The 16,963-nt window shown below is 43.9% G+C and overlaps 1 protein-coding gene across 1 annotated transcript in view; it reads left to right on the top strand.

Moving 5' to 3' along the window:
- The first annotated feature begins 505 nt into the window (after positions 1-505).
- LOC135508477 (echinoderm microtubule-associated protein-like 1) overlaps positions 506-16,963 on the top strand; it is a 110,129-nt gene continuing 93,671 nt past the window's right edge. Inside the window, exon 1 of the mRNA XM_064928698.1 lies at positions 506-711. Coding sequence (XP_064784770.1) covers positions 678-711 — 34 coding nt within the window. The 5' untranslated portion in view covers positions 506-677. The remainder of the gene's footprint in view (positions 712-16,963) is intronic.

Raw genomic sequence — 16,963 nt, 5'->3', positions numbered from 1 at the left:
TCCTTAAAGCAACAGCAGTGTTCAGGATGAAATCCTCTCTCTGCTGCGGATGCTACATTCCCTTTGAAAAGTAACATTCGACAATATCATGTTTCTCCGGGACGAAAAAGAACAGTAAAGTAAATCTAAATATTTGTATTTGCTAAATGTCTCTTTGGTTTTCAAGATAATTTATTTATCTTCCAGGAAATGTGAAAAAGAACAGTAAAGTAAATCTAAATATTTGTATTTGCTAAATGTCTCTTTGGTTTTCAAGATAATTTATTTATCTTCCAGGAAATGTACCGAAAATGTATGGCCATTTAAAATCTAAAAGAAAGCATGGATTTGACACCTTTTTTTGAGGTTCAAAAATCTAATATGGAGACCTCTCAATATTCATAAGATGAAATGAGCTGAGTCATCCCGATGGGTAGGGCTGCCAACAGATGTACTGTCCAATAGCAGCCTGGACATTAGTGTTATGATAGGCATGCTTAGGGTCCCGCAGTCAAAGCACACTCGGAGAGACAGACAGACCCACGGCCTGTTAGACGGTGGCCACTCCGCTCCAGGGTCTCACACAGCCTGCCGTGTAGTGGAGGGGCAGCACACACACTCTGTGAGAGGAGGAGAAGCAGGAGCCCTCTGACACAGCTGGAGGGGAGAGAAGACGTTACTAACAGTCCCTCGTCACCATGTCAGACTGCGGCTGCGAGGGACTGCCTATGGGTGAGTGTCAGGCAGACAGACACGGGGGGCAAGCAGACAGACAGAGCGGGCAGGCAGACAGACAGATAGACAGAGAGGGCAGGCAGACAGACACGGGGGGCAAGCAGAGACAGACAGAGAGGGCAGGCTGACAGACAGATAGACAGAGAGGGCAGGCAGACAGACAGAGAGGGCAGGCAGACAGACACGGGGGCAAGCAGACAGACAGGGCAGGCAAGCAGACAGAGGCAAGCAGACAGACAGGGCAGGCAAGCAGACTGAGAGGGCAGGCAGACAGACACGGGGGCAAGCAGACAGACAGGGCAGGCAAGCAGACAGATAGGGCAGGCAAGCAGACAGACAGGGCAGGCAGACAGACAGGGCAGGCAAGCAGACTGAGAGGGCAAGCAGACAGACAGGGCAGGCAGACAGACAGGGCAGGCAAGCAGACTGAGAGGGCAAGCAGACAGACAGGGCAGGCAGACAGACAGGGCCGATCAGCTCCTTCCTGTGTTGGTCTGAGACAACTGGGACAGCTCACCCTGCAAATATTCAGCCAGAGGAGAGCTTCCCCTCGTGTGGCCATATACGGAGACTTTATTTTCTGTACTTTTCTGTCATTTTGAGACTTATTTACATAACTGTGTGCATGTTTGTAGGAGAGAGGGAGGGGTTCTTAACAATGGCTTTCTGCTCGGCAGTGCCTCACAGCGAGTGGCCGATAGTGATTTCTGTGTCATTAAATGTACTGTAATCAGTGTTCATTTCCATTTCTAGTTTCTCTGACATCAGAAACAAAGGGTAATGAGCTGTTCCCACAGGGGCTTGTGTGTTTATGTTTGCCCACGTATCTGGTGTGACTGACGGGCATTAAGAGAGGGCTCATTTCACACAAGTACAGCATGAGACTGAGAAGAGCTGAAGGTTGACAGCAGCACCGGCAGGGGAGGAGATACAATGAGCTCTCACCCCTGCCCTCCCCATGGGGTCTGGGATAGTCCCTTCCCTTCCTCACTCCCAGCACTCTCACTCCATAGCTATACTAAATCAAAACTGTGTAGCACTAAACTAGCTAAGTAGACTGTAAGTTGAGAAAAAGGGACATGGGCGTGTTCAAGACATCTTCATGGCTCATCCTTGGGCTCCCTGAGTGGCGCAGCTGTCTACAGCACTGCATCTTAGTGCAAAAGGCATCACTACAGACACCCTGGTTTGAATCCAGGCTGTATTACATCTGGCTGTGATTGGGAGTCCCATTGGGTGTTGTCTGGGGTAGGCTGTCATTGTAAATAAGAATTTGTTCTTAACTGACTTGATTAGTTAAATAAAGGTTAAATGAAAAATTGAAAGTCCTAACTATGTTGTGAGACATACAGTTCTTTAAAGTTAATGAAAAAAAAAATCGTAAATATATTCTGATGTATATTTATTTAATTTGAATGAGTTTTGTTTTTTTCATTAACCAACTCAGTGTCCTTGTGGTGTCTGCCCTTAAATTGGAAGGTTGTCCGTTCGGGCCCCAGTTTGAGTCATACCATAGACTGTAAAAATGGGACTCGATGTGTCTCTGCTCAGATTGGGTGTAAGACCCTGTGGATAGACTCGTGTCCTGTCCAGTGTACTTGTACATCAAGCTGCCTCTCGCTAGAAAAACAGGAGAGGGTAGACCATAATAAAACTTTATTCATAGGCTACTTGGCTAATGTATGGCCATGGAAAAAAAGAAGATGAAAAGATTCACCTATTAGAAGCAGCTCCACCTTCAAGCAAGAGAATGGCATAGCAGAGGTTTAATAATAGAAATAGGAAGACAAGAGCAGACACTCCTATTCTCTTCCCTTGAGGAATATATATATCTATGTCCGGACCGGATCTATTGATAGATAGATAACTGCTATGCCAACACTTAGGTCCTTGTGGCATATGTTCTTAGTGCACATGGTGCACATGAAGATTTATGGTGGAATCATGGCAGAAAGAATGGGACAGCTATTATCCGGGTGGCCTACATAAATAGGCCGCACAATGAACTGGATGGTTTGACCTCTGAATGCTGATTGGCTGACAGTATGACAAAACATTTATTGGGGTGACTGTTCACCTGCCGACAGGACAACAACACTAAGCACACAACCGAGACAACAGGAGGAGTGACATTCAGTCTCTAAATATCCTTGAGTGGCCCAGCCAGAGGCCGGACTTGAACCCGATCAAGCATCTCTGGACAGATCAGAAAGTAGCTGTGCAGCAACACTCCCCATCCATCCTGACAGGGCTTGAGAGGATCTGCAGAGGAGAATGGGTGAGCCAGGTGTGCCAAGCTTGTAGTGTCATACCCAAGAAGACTCAAGGCTGTCATCGCTTCCAAAGGAGCTTCAACAAAGCACATTGGGTCCGAATACTTATGTAAATGTGATATTTCCATTTTTTTTATACATTTGTTTTTGCTTTTTCATTATGGCGTATTGTCCGTAGATTGTTGAGATAAAAAGCTATTTAATCCATTTCAGAATAAGGCTGTAATGTAACAAAATGTGGAAAAAGTCAAGGGGTCTGAATACTTTACGAATGCACTGTGTATATATATAAAATTAAAATCTATTTTTAATGAGGATACCCTACCAACTAACCCTATACTATTAAAATCCCTCACCTTATTCCACTACTTTAACCCTATCAGATCTTACCTCAGGCCAACGACCTGAGAGGACGGGACACCACTCACTCTACACACCCTGTAACTCTTCTGAAGTCAAATCTCGTACCCCAAATAGTTCTCTGCTGCTGCCACCAAAACATCTATTTTCGGTGACTTACATCTCTGTGGTACAGCTGATAACCATTGCTATGAAGACTAACAAGCCAACCTTGCTGAAACATATCACTCGTTTGCCTATATCTCTGTTCTGCACTGACCTACTTTTCACAGGAATCCTCTCAGAATCCCTCACTCTTGACCCATCCTCCTCTACTTTCTTAAATGCAAAGGACACTTTCTGCACTACTCTAAACCTGGCAACCTCAACCTGCCTCACACACCAGACACCTCCGATTCCCAGCAAATCCTATTTTCAATGACGGCCTTACAGTTACTAGTCCAACGCTCTAACCACTAGGCTGCCCTGCCACCCCAGGGTACATAAGCACCCCTACAGTAGTTTTCCACCAAAACTACACATTCCTCTGTCCCATGTCCTCCTGCACAATTCCCACATCTTTGGATACTCTCTCCTACACACTGCTGTGACCGTAAATGTGACACCTGAAACACCTCAGTGCATTCGGCACAACAGCATCTGACAGCATAACTCATACAGTTGATGTCGGAAGTTTACATACACCTTAGCGAAATATATTTAAACTCAGTTTTTCACAATTCCTGACATTTAATCAGAGTAAAAAATTCCCTGTCTTAGGTCAGTTAGGATTAGCACTTTATTTTAAGAATGTGAAATATCAGAACAATAGAAAAGAGAATGATCTACATCAGCTTTCATTTCTTTCATCACATTCCCAGTGTGTCAGAAGTTTACATACACTCAATTAGTATTTTGTAGCATTGCCTTTAAATTCTTTAACTTGGGTCAAACGTTTCGGGAAGCCTTCCACAAGCTTTCCACAACAAGTTGGGTGAATTTTAGCACATTCCTCCTGACAGAGCGGGTGTAACTGAGTCAGGTTTGTAGGCCTCCTGGCGCGCACACACTTTTTCAGTTCTGCCCACTAATTTTCTATGGGATTGAGGTCAGGGCTTTGTGATGGCCACTCCAATACCTTGACTTTGTTGTCCTTAAGCCATTTTGCCACAACTTTGGAAGTATGCTTCGGGTCATCCGTCCATTTGGAAGACCCATTTGCGACCAAGCTTTAACTTCCTTCTTGATGTCTTGAGATGTTGCTTCAATATATCCACATACTTTTCCTGCCTCATGATGCCATCTATTTTGTGAAGTGCACCAGTCCCTCCTGCAGCAAAGCACCCCCACAATATGATGCTGCCATCCCCGTGCTTCATGGTTGGGATTATGTTCTTTGGCCTGCAAGCCTCCCCCTTTTTCCTCCAAACATAACGATGGTCATTATGGCCAAACAGTTCTATTTTTGTTTCATCAGACCAGTGGACATTTCTCCAAAAGTACAATCTTTGTCCCCATGTGAAGTTGCAAACCGTAGTCTGGCTTTTTTATGGGAGTTTTGGAGCAATGGCTTCATCCTTGCTGAGCGGCCTTACAGGTTATTTTCGATATAGGACTCATTTTACTGTGGATATAGATACTTTTGTACCTGTTTCCCCCAACATCTTCACAAGGTCCTTTGCTGTTGTTCTCGGATTGATTTGCACTTTTTGCACCAAAGTACGTTCATCTCTAGGAGACAGAACGCGTCTCCTTCCTGAGTGATATGATGGCTGCGTGGTCCCATGGTGTTTATACTTGCGTACTATTGTTTGTGCAGATTAACATGGTTGTCACGCCCTGGTCGATATATATTGTGTTTGTCTACATTTATTTGGTCAGGCCAGGGTGTGACATGGGTTTTTTGTGGTGTGTTTTGTCTTGGGGGTGTCTAGCATAGTCTATGGCTGCCTGAGGCGGTTCTCAATCAGAGGCAGGTGATTATCGTTGTCTCTGATTGGGAACCATATTTAGGCAGCTATATTCTTTGAGTATTTCGTGGGCGATTGTTCCTGTCTCTGTGTTTGTGTTCACCAGATAGGCTGTATAGGTTTTCACGTTCCGTTTGTTGTTTTTGTATAGTTCGATTTTTCATTCGTCATTAAACATGTCTCAAAAATACCACGCTGCATTTTGGTCCGCTTCTCTTCCACCAGACGAAAGCCGTTACAGTGGTACCTTCAGGCATTTGGAAATTGCTCCCAAGGATGAACCAGACTTGTGGAGGTCTACAATTTCTTTCTGAGGTCTTGGCTGACTAATTTAGATTTTCCCATGATGTCAAGCAAAAAGGCACTGAGCTTGAAGGTAGGCCTTGAAATAGCTCCACAGCTACACCTCCAATTGACTCAAATGATGTCAATTAGCCTATCAGAAGCTTCTAAAACCATGACATAATTTTCTGGAATTTTCCAAGCTGTTTAAAGGCACAGTCAACTTAGTGTATGTGAACTTCTGACCCACTGGAATTGTGATACAGTGAGTTGGAAGTGAAATAATCTGTAAACAACTGTTGGAAAAATGACTTGTGTCATGCACAAAGTAGATGTCCTAACCGACTTGCCAAAACTATAGTTTGTTAACAAGAAATTTGTGGAGTGGTTGAAAAACAGGTTTTTATCACTCCAACCTAAGTGTATGTAAACTTCCGATTTCAACTGCATATCATGACTTTGTCAGGTAAAGACTCTAAATCAAAGTTTAAAAGAACAGACTGTGTCACTTCTGTTTCACCACGCTCTCGGCTGGGTCTGCGTCAAGGGATCACAAACACCAGGATCTTAATAATAATAATAATATATCCCATTTAGCAGACGCTTTTGTCCAAAGCGACTTACAAGTCGATCTTCAACATCAATTGTTCCACAAGACAAAAAGGTTAAATAACTACACACCTTTAAGAATGTTAGGGTACCCACACAGCCATATTTCCATGTTACAGCGCTTGTTAATGGAAGACAGAGGTGACAACCTGTTATAAATTAGCTATCGAAGCTTCTCCGAAAACCTGTATGAAATGGAAGAAGGACGCCACAATAGTGACGTAACTGAAACATTCTGTTGGCTGCAACTGTGTTAAAACTGTGTTAAAACCGATTAAAACAGTGTACAGTATGTGTATATTTTTGCATTTGTGAAATTATTTTGGTATGAAGTGAATGTAGAGGGCTTTATTTTTCAAAAACCGTATCGCAAGTGAGGATTCTTAACGTTTTCTAAATGCTAAAAAAGAGCATTGAGATTGTCGTTCCCATGGAGCCTGCTGTGGTCGATATGTTCAGCTGAGAAGGGGGGGGGGGGGGGGCAAGTGGCAAGATGGGCAAGTGGCAAAGTCAAAATTGGCTATCCTAAAAATGTATGAAAACAAAATCTAGCTTTTGGCCTTAATTTAAGGTTAGGGTTAGACATCAGGTTAATGGTGGTGTTAATGTTCGGGTTAAGTTTAAAATCTGATTTCAAGATGAGAAATAGTAGAACGAGACAGAGTTAAGACTGTACCACTTGCCCACCAACTGTGACAGTCTCATGCGCTACAACTCTCTACCACTAGGTGTCAGTGTGCACCCATTTTTACAAATGTGTACATTCCTTCAGTATGAGCAAAGGCTGGAAGCTGGTTGGAAGTGGAAATGTTTGTGGTTTGTCGTGGCAACAAAGCATAAGAACGAATGTGAGACCATTTCAGTGTCTTAGTGTACGAAGGAAAGTACCTGACTGGAAAAACATGATCAAAAGTAGTGGAAACTGTAAGGCTTTCAAGAACTGTAATATGGACAGAGATTATTTTGAGGTCTGTTATGCCTTTTATAGACACTTATTGCCTTTGGTAAGAGTATACATTACTCTTTATGAAGCATATTAACTAAAACATGACATATTATAGGCTGTAATCAGGATGTCAGCTATATTGAGTGAGAGAATCCACAGCATATCTAAGTAAGTACGCATTTCACTGTAAGGTTTCACCTGTTGTATTTGATGCAAGGGACTAATAAAATTGGTTTTGATCTACCTTTAGGCCATGTCCAAGACACATGATTCTCTGTTTCAAATCAAACCAAATCCATTTATATTTGTCACATACCCCGAATACAACAGGTGTAGACCTTACAGTGAAATGCTGACTTACAAGCCCTTAACCAACAATGCCGTTTTAAGAAAAATACCCCCCCCCCAAAAAAATAAAAAAATAAAAAAGTAACAAATAATTAAAGAGCAGCAGTAAAGAAAATATGTTTTTCTTTGATGCAATCAATCCCTTTACTCTCTAATTGATTTGCAGTGCTGGCTCATAACACGGTCATCCTAGGGCAAGAAACAAAGGATGAGTAGGATGGTGGTGGAGGAGGTGGTGGAGGAGGTGGCAGATTGGGTACCTGAGATGTAACTGAGATGTATTATACATGTGATGCGAGTTGACAGTTCTGCATGTGTGACAAATAGCCATCAGTTTTAACCCAGAGAGCTGCAGACAGTACATGGGGATGGGGATAGTTTCTGGGCCACCGATGTCAAACATCCCTCTGTTGCTTGCCGACAAGTACCCCTAGTGATATGACGTCTATTGTGGCCTAAGACTACCGCTTCATAGCACTCATGTCGGTAGCCATGAAGTGCTTTGAAAGGTCATGGCTCACATCCACACCATCATCCCGGAAATCCTAGACCCACTCCAATTCGCATACCGCAACAACAGATCCACAGATGACACAATCTCAATTGCGCTCCACACTGCCCTTTCCCACCTGGACAAAAGTAGCACCTACGTTAGAATGCTGTTCTTTGACTACTACTCATCGTTCAACACCCTAGTGCCCACAAAACTCAACACTAAACTAAGGACCCTGGGACTAAACACCTCCCTCTGCAACTGGATCCTGGACTTCCTGATGGGCCGCCACCAAGTGGTGAGGGTAGATAGTAGCGCATCCGCCATGCTGATCCTCAACACTGGAGCCCCTCAGAGGTGTGTTCTCAGTCCCCTCCTGTAGTCCCTGTTCACCCACGACTGCACAGCCGGGCACGACTCCCACACCATCATTGTGGTGCCAGAATAACAACCTCTCACTCAACGTAATCAAGACAAAGGAGATGATTGTGGACTACAGGAAAAAGAGGACTGAGCACATCCCCATTCTCATCGATGGGGCTGCAGTGGAGCAGGTTGAGAGCTTCAAGTTCCTTGGTGTCCACATCACCAACAAACTAGAATGGTCCAAACACACAAAGACAGTTGTGAATAGGACACAACAAAACCTATTCCTCCTCAGTCAAACATTTAAGCGTGCAAAATCATGAATCAGGTCCACATTTTGTTTAAACTTTTGCATTTCCAAACTGAGAGAGCTGTGCATTCTATTACCAGAGTTTTGTTAGGCTGTGATGAACTTCACTTTATTACTGAGTGACAACTGTAATAGCTAGCTACTGATATTATCATTCCAGTGGTATAACTGTTAACTGTCAATAATTCACTTAATGGTGAGCCATGGGAATAATCAAAAATGTATCTTTTGTCAGGCTGGATGTTGGAAATATGTGTAGGTGATTTGAGTCATGCTTCTTTAGTAGTGGAATAAAGACTATTAGCACTTGGATGTTGTAAATAAATACTGTGTGTAGATACTGGAGTGATGTATGATTGTTAATTTAAAAAAATCATAGACCAATTGTTTTATACTGTGTCCATGTGTATGCAAGTACGTTAAACGAAACAACAAACTTTTAACCAAAACCAAACGTAGATGGACGTCTTTACATAGTCGTTTCATCAACATAAAAAAATACATATTTTCAACGATATGAAAAATAAGTATTTTCAACTTTCAAACCAAAACCGAACGTAGATTGGTCAAGTCAAGCCTCGTCATCTTTTCAACTGCATTTTGCTAGGTGGGTACACATCTACCACCCTTTGAAGTTCATCATAACTTATTTAATAAATAGCCTAATAAACTGCATGGTTTTCCGAGTCATAGGCGTTTCCACTGCTCTTTCTCGCATAATACACTTTACAGACACAAAAAGATCCCACCGTGTCAAACAAACAAACTGTCTTGCTGGCATTTATACAGTTGTACAGGCATTTTCATCAGCCCTTTTTCAAGTAATTCGTCTTAATGAAATGGTTGGACGGAAACCAATGACGTGTGTAAACCCTGGATTGCTGAATCTATGTATTGGCCATTGAGAGGCTTTGTAGCCAGCGGTCGGCCATATTGTTGCTCCACAGTAGGAGCAGTCCTCCATAAGAATGAATGGAATTCTACAGTAGATCAATTAAATGTTTCAAGGGCAAATGACACGTATGTAAGTATTTTGTTGTTGTAGTGAGAACAGCAACATTAGTACTCTCTAGAAAATATATTTGCTCCTATTTTTTTGTTTGTTTAGCTCACACAATATAATTAAAAAGTATTCATTAAGGTGTCTGTAATATAATAAATGTTTCAAAAACGAATGTAGACATTTAATAAATGCATTTATATTAGCTTCCAAAAGTACCAAAATGGCTGCGCGGTGGCTTCAGTCATCTAGGGTTTATACACATCATTGATGTGGTTTATGACATTGTATACAGAACATTGGAATGCCCTCAACCATGGATGCTGAGATGCATGGTTTCACAAGCTGCGTTTATTCTTGGCTGTATTGATTTCAAATACTGGGTCTGTGTGCCTTTTGACTGTAGGTCTAGCTGAGATTACTTGAGTTTCTTTCCAAGTGATCCATTCAAAGCCTGTGTCAGATGCAAAATATATGTGTGTGTGTGTGTGTGTGTGTGTGTGTGTGTGTGTGTGTGTGTGTGTGTGTGTGTGTGTGTGTGTGTTGTGTGTGTGTTCCTATCTGTACAGGAAGTGGGGGATGGGACAAACACAAATTCAGAGCGGCCAAGTCAGATGTGATTAATATTGTAATCGCTTCACAGAACATGAAGCATCGCACGCCTCAGAAAATACAAATGGTACAGACCCATTGGACCCAGTCTACCCAGTGATGAAGTACTGTATCCAGTGTCCACTGGAATGTCTGCACTCTGTAGTCCAGGGGTCCCCAAACTTTTTCACTCGAAGGGGGCCCCACTTCCAGCATTGGGCAACATTCCATGCCCCTCGCCACGTTTATTTCTATAGGCACAAGCACTATTCATGACACAAACGGTTCACAACCCTCTGGTTGGTGGAGAGAATGTTTAAAGGTTTAAAGCTGATTACCTGCAACTCTACACATTTTGTCACAGGGTGAAAAGAACATGCAGCAGTTTTAAAGCAATGCTATACATCTTCTGACCTAACTGTGTCCAGTGGTGTAAAGTACTTAGTAAAAAATAGTTTAAAGTATTACTTAAGTAGTTTTTTGGGGATCTGTACTTTACTATTTATAGTTTTGACAAATTTTACTCCACTATGTTCCTAAAGAAAAGAATGTCCTTTTAACTCCATACATTTTCACAGACACCCAGAAGTACTCATTACATTTTGACAGTAAAACCATGGACAGAGGTTCAGTACTTCAGCACTCAGCGGTCCCGTTCTGTGGGCTTGTGTGGCCTACCACCTCGCGGCTGAGTCATTGTTGCTCCTAGATGTTTACACAGCACTTATAGTTGACCCGGGGTAAGCTTTAGCAGGGCAGAAATTTGACAAACTGACTTGTTGGAAAGGTAGCATCCTATGACAGGAGCCACTTTGAAAGTCACTGAGCTCTTCAGTAAGACCGTTCTACTGCTAATGTTTGTCTATGAAGATTGCATGGCTGTGTGCTCAATCTTATACACATGTCAGCAACGGGTTTGGCTGAAATAGCTACATCTGCTCATTTGAAGGTGTGTCCAAGTACTTTTGTGTATGTGTGGTCTATGCTATTCATAGTTTCCCAACTGTCCATTGACCCTCAGTTGTATGCACACGGGAGCTATGCATTGTGGGTTAACCAGCCTCCCTGCTGCAAGCCTGGTTTATAGAACTAATCCACACTTCAATGACATCATCAGCTCACTTGATCTAAAAGGGGAGAGAGAGATCAGCCAGTGATGGCTTTCCAAGTGATCCATTCAAAGCCTGTGTCAGATGCAAAATGTGTGTGTGTGTGTGTGTGTGTGTGTGTGTGTGTGTGTGTGTGTGTGTGTGCATGTGTGCATCTTTACGAGTTCATTTGTGAGCATGTTGAGCACATTTTCTTATTGAGGTGCATAGAGAACTTTATGACGTCATTGGCTGACTAGAAGGACTCCATGGAAGCCCACAGGGTACTGTGGACGTAGGACTTAGCTTTGAAGGTCAGGACGATGAGATATGGTGAACGGCAGTTACACAGGGAAATGAATTGTGCATTGTATCTACAAAAGGATGGAGTAGTCGCTATAATTGCCCGTCAAAGATGAATAACGTTTAATTGCATTGAATAGGACTTGTCAGTACTGTGCTCATATCCAAATCACAGGCAGCATATAGTGCATATGACCTCTTGCTGTTTAACACTTGTGATTTGAAGAGATCATCAACCTCATTAGCAAACACACACAGTCAGAGCCAGATACATGCCAGTGTGATGGGACGTGGCGTGCTGTGTGTGTGTGTTCCCACGCCCCAGATGGTACCGTGTTGCCCTCGCTATATAGGGTAGAGTGTGCAATTTGGGATCCATCCTGTGTATTTTTGGGCTGTGTCAGGCTGGACTAACGAGGCTCTGTCGGTTCCTGTAGTGAGGTCTGCGCCAGCCTGACTGTCACACTAAACAATCTCATCTACAAGATGTTTGACAGAGCCAGATCCAGCGCTGATGTTGATGTTGACATTTTTTATTTTTTTTACATTTGATTGAAAGATTCAGCTTCAAAGTTAACTTTTGGAATAGTTTAATAACTATGTTTCACACCCAGATCCTTTGGTGCTTTGATTGAAGGTTTAATATAATTTTTATGTAGCTCTATCTACTGTACTGTGCTGACTGTATACGTTAAGTGTCAAATGTATTAAAGCTGCTAGGTAATATGCCAATCCACAGCCTCCTCGGGATTACCGTCTATTTCCATCCCAAGGTCAGGTTCCTCATTCTGCCTGAGGCTGCATCTCAGAGTGGGGACATTCCTCGGCTGCATCTCAGAGTGGGGACATTCCTCGGCTGCATCTCAGAGTGGGGACATTCCTCGGCTGCATCTCAGAGTGGGGACATTCCTCGGCTGCATCTCAGAGTGGGGACATTTCTCGGCTGCATCTCAGAGTGGGGACATTCCTTGGCTGCATCTCAGAGTGGGGACATTCCTCAGCTGCATCTCAGAGTGGGGACATTCCTCGGCTGCATCTCAGAGTGGGGACATTCCTCGGCTGCATCTCAGAGAGGGGACATTCCTCTGCGCTCAGAGTGGGACATTCCTCTGCTGCGTCTCAGAGTGGGGACATTCCTCGGGACATTCCTCGGCTCTCAGCATCTCAGAGTGGGGACATTCCTCTGCTGCATCTCAGAGTGGGGACATTCCTCGGCTGCATCTCAGAGTGGGGACATTCCTCGGCTGCATCTCAGAGTGGGGACATTCCTCGGCTGCATCTCAGAGTGGGGACATTCCTCGGCTGCATCTCAGAGTGGGGACATTCCTCGTGGGGACATTCTCTGCATCTCAGAGTGGGGACATTCCTCTGCTGCATCTCAGAGTGGGGACATTCCTCGGCTGCATCTCAGAGTGGGGACATTCCTCGGCTGCGTCTCAGAGTGGGGACATTCCTCGGCTGCGTCTCAGAGTGGGGACATTCCTCTGCTGCGTCTCAGAGTGGGGACATTCCTCGGCTGCGTCTCAGAGTGGGGACATTCCTTGGCTGTGTCTCAGAGTGGGGACAGTCCTTGGCTGCATCTCAGAGTGGGGACATTCCTCGGCTGCATCTCAGAGTGGGGACATTCCTCGGCTGCATCTCAGAGTGGGGACATTCCTCGGCTGCATCTCAGAGTGGGGACATTCCTTGGCTGCATCTCAGAGTGGGGACATTCCTTGGCTGCATCTCAGTCGTCTTAATAACAATTTCCTGTCCTCGTCTCCTCATCTCTTCTCCTTTCAACAGCACTTATTAGAAAACCTAGGAAGATGAAAGCTATATGGTGGAACTCTATGAGGAATTGGCATCCTCCTCCAAATTCTATCCCATCATTAGAGATTAAAGCATGGAGACGAGGAGAAGAAGCCACTTTATGCTATTGAGATGAAGCAGAGAAAGAGAGAGGGGGAGAGAGGGAGAGAGAGGGGGAGAGGGGAGAGAGAGAGAGAGGGGGAGGGAGAGAGGAGCGAGAGAGAGAGGGGGAGAGAGGGAGAGAGGGGGAGAGAGGGGTAGGGGGGAGAGAGAGGGGGGGGGGAGGGAGGGGAGAGAGGGGGAGAGAGGGAAAGGGAGAGGGGGAGGGGATAGGGAGGGGGAGAGAGACAGGGAGGGGGATAGAGGGGAGGGAGGGGGGAGAGAGGGGGGAGAGAGGGGGAGAGAGGGAGAGAGGGAGAGAGGGGCGAGAGAGGGGGAGAGAGAGGGATAGGGGGGAGAGAGGGATAGAGGGGGAGAGAGGCAGAGAGAGGGGGAGAGAGGGCAAGAGAGGGGGAGAGAGGGCGAGAGAGGGGGAGAGAGGGATAGAGGGGGAGAGAGGGAGAGAGACGGGGAGAGAGGGATAGAGGGGGAGAGAGAGGGAGAGAGGGAGGAGGAGGAGGAGACAGGGCACTTTGTTTGATGCCTCCATGATGAGAACAATGGCTCCCCCAAAACAGATTCACTTAACCTTGAATTAGAGAGAACAATGTACTAGGTAGTTGAACTGTTTCTAGTAGTAGCCATTTTGTTGGTGTTAGTAACCACGTGAATCAGGGACAGACATCATGATAGTGAGGTAGTAGTAAGATAGGAAATGGAAATTCATTTTTCAAGTCTGCACATAATGCAAAACTAGACTGTGACGGAAGACTAAGCCAGAACAACTACTGTGACCCAGATTCATAAATCACAAGAACCTTAGCTTCTATGATTTGGCACTAGCACTTCTCTGAACACAGTACCGTGACAATGCTTCTGTGCTGAACCCGTGACATTAGAATAGAACTCACACAATGAAATCAATAGGAATATAATATTCCCTCTGTTCCAAGTCCCTGTGTTTGACATTGTTTTTATTTGACCAGGTAAGTTGACAAAGAACACATTCCCATTTACAGCAACAATCTGGGGAAAAGTTACAGGGGGATGAATGACCCAATTGGAAGCTGGGGATGATTAGCTTGCCATGATTGTACGAGGGCCAGATTGGGAATGTAGCCAGGACACCAGGTTAACACCCCTACTCTCGTAATAAGTGCCATGGGATCTTTAGTGACGAGAGAGTCAGAACACCCGAAAGACGGCACCCTACAATGTCCTCAATCACTGCCCTGGGACATTGGGATATTTGTTTTTAGACCAGAGGAAAGAGTGCTCTCCTACTGGCCCTCATCCAGGAACCTTGACCAGGACCAACCCTGCTTAGATTCAGAGGCAAACAGCAATGGGAAGCAGGGTTCTGCTGCTGGCTAAAAATGAGGCACTTTGCTGTACTGTTAAAACCGCTGTGGTATTGGCTGGTCATATTATGATACTGGCTGGTTATATTATGATACTGGCTGGTTCTGATACTGGCTGGTTATGTTATGATACTGGCTGGTTATGTTATGATACTGGCTGGTTATGTTATGATACTGGCTGGTTATGTTATGATACTGGCTGGTTATGTTATGATACTGGCTGGTTATGTTGTGATACTGGCTGGTTATGTTATGATACTGGCTGGTTATGTTATGATACTGGCTGGTTATGTTGTGATACTGGCTGGTTATATTATGATACTGGCTGGTTATATTATGATACTGGCTGGTTATAATACTGTCTGGTCAGGTTACGATACTGGCTGGTTATGAAACTGGCTGTTTATATTATGATAATGGCTGGTTATGTTATGATACTGGCTGGTTATGAAACTGGCTGTTTATATTATGATACTGGCTAGTTATGATACTGGCTGGTTATGTTATGATACTGGCTGGTTATGATACTGGCTGGTTATGTTATGATACTGGCTGGTCATGTTATGATACTGGCTGGTTATGATTCTGGCTGGTTATGTATTGATACTGGCTGGTTCTGATACTGGCTGGTTATGTTATGATGTTGGCTGGTTATGATACTGGTTGGTTGTGATACTGGCTGGTCATGTATGATACTGGCTGGTTATGTTATGATACTGGCTGGTCATGTTATGATACTGCCTGGTTATATTATGATACTGGCTGGTCATGTTATGATACTGGCTGTTTATGTTATGATACTGGCTGGTTATGATACTGGCTGTTTATGTTGTGATACTGGCTGGTTCTGATACTGGCTGGTTATGTTATGATACTGGCTGGTTATGATACTGGCTGTTTATGTTGTGATACTGGCTGGTTATGTTATGATACTGGCTGGTTATGTTATTATACTGGCTGGTTATGATACTGGCTGGTTATGTTATGATACTGGCTGGTTCTGATACTGGCTGGTTATGTTATGATGTTGGCTTGTTATGATACTGGCTGGTTGTGATACTGTCTGGTCATGTTATGATACTGGCTGGTTATGTTATGATACTGGCTGGATCTGATACTGGCTGGTTATGTTATGATACTGGCTGGTTATGAAACTGGCTGTTTATGTTATGATGTTGGCTGGTTATGATACTGGCTGGTTGTGATACTGTCTGGTCATGTTATGATACTGGCTGGTTATGTTATGATACTGGCTGTTTCTGATACTGGCTGGTTATGTTGTGATACTGGCTGGTTCTGATACTGGCTGGTTATGTTATGATACTGGCTGGTTATGAAACTGGCTGGTTATGTTATGATACTGGCTGGTTATATTATGATACTGGCTGGTTATGTTATGATACTGGCTGTTATGAAACTGTCTGTTTATGTTATGATACTGGCTGGTTATATTATGATACTGGCTGGTTATGTTATGATACTGGCTGGTTATGAAACTGTCTGTTTATATTGTGATACTGGCTGGTCATGTTATGATACTGGCTGGTTATGTTATGATACTGGCTGGTTATGAAACTGTCTGTTTATATTGTGATACTGGCTGGTCATGTTATGATACTGGCTGGTTATGTTATGATACTGGCTAGTTATGATTCTGGCTGGTTATGTATTGATACTGGCTGGTTCTAATACTGGCTGGTTATGTTATGATGTTGGCTGGTAATAATACTGGCAGGTTGTGATACTGGATGGTCATGTTATGATACTTGTTTGTCATGTTATGATACTGGCTGGTTCTGATACTGGCTGGTTATGTTATGATACTGGCTGGTTCTGATACTGGCTGGTTATGTTATGATGTTGGCTGGTTATGATACTGGCTTGGTTGTGATACTGGCTGGTCATGTTATGATACTGGCTGGTTATGTTATTATACTGGCTGGATCTGATACTGGCTGGTTATGTTATGATACTGGCTGGTTCCAATACTGGCTGGTTATGTTATGATGTTGGCTGGTTATGATACTGGTTGGTTGTGAAACTGGCTGGTCATGTTATGATACTGGCTGGTTATGTTATG

The sequence above is a fragment of the Oncorhynchus masou genome, chromosome 21, assembly GCF_036934945.1.
Source record: "Oncorhynchus masou masou isolate Uvic2021 chromosome 21, UVic_Omas_1.1, whole genome shotgun sequence".
Lineage (NCBI taxonomy): Eukaryota > Metazoa > Chordata > Actinopteri > Salmoniformes > Salmonidae > Oncorhynchus > Oncorhynchus masou.
This window is presented reverse-complemented; position numbering and strand designations above follow the sequence as displayed.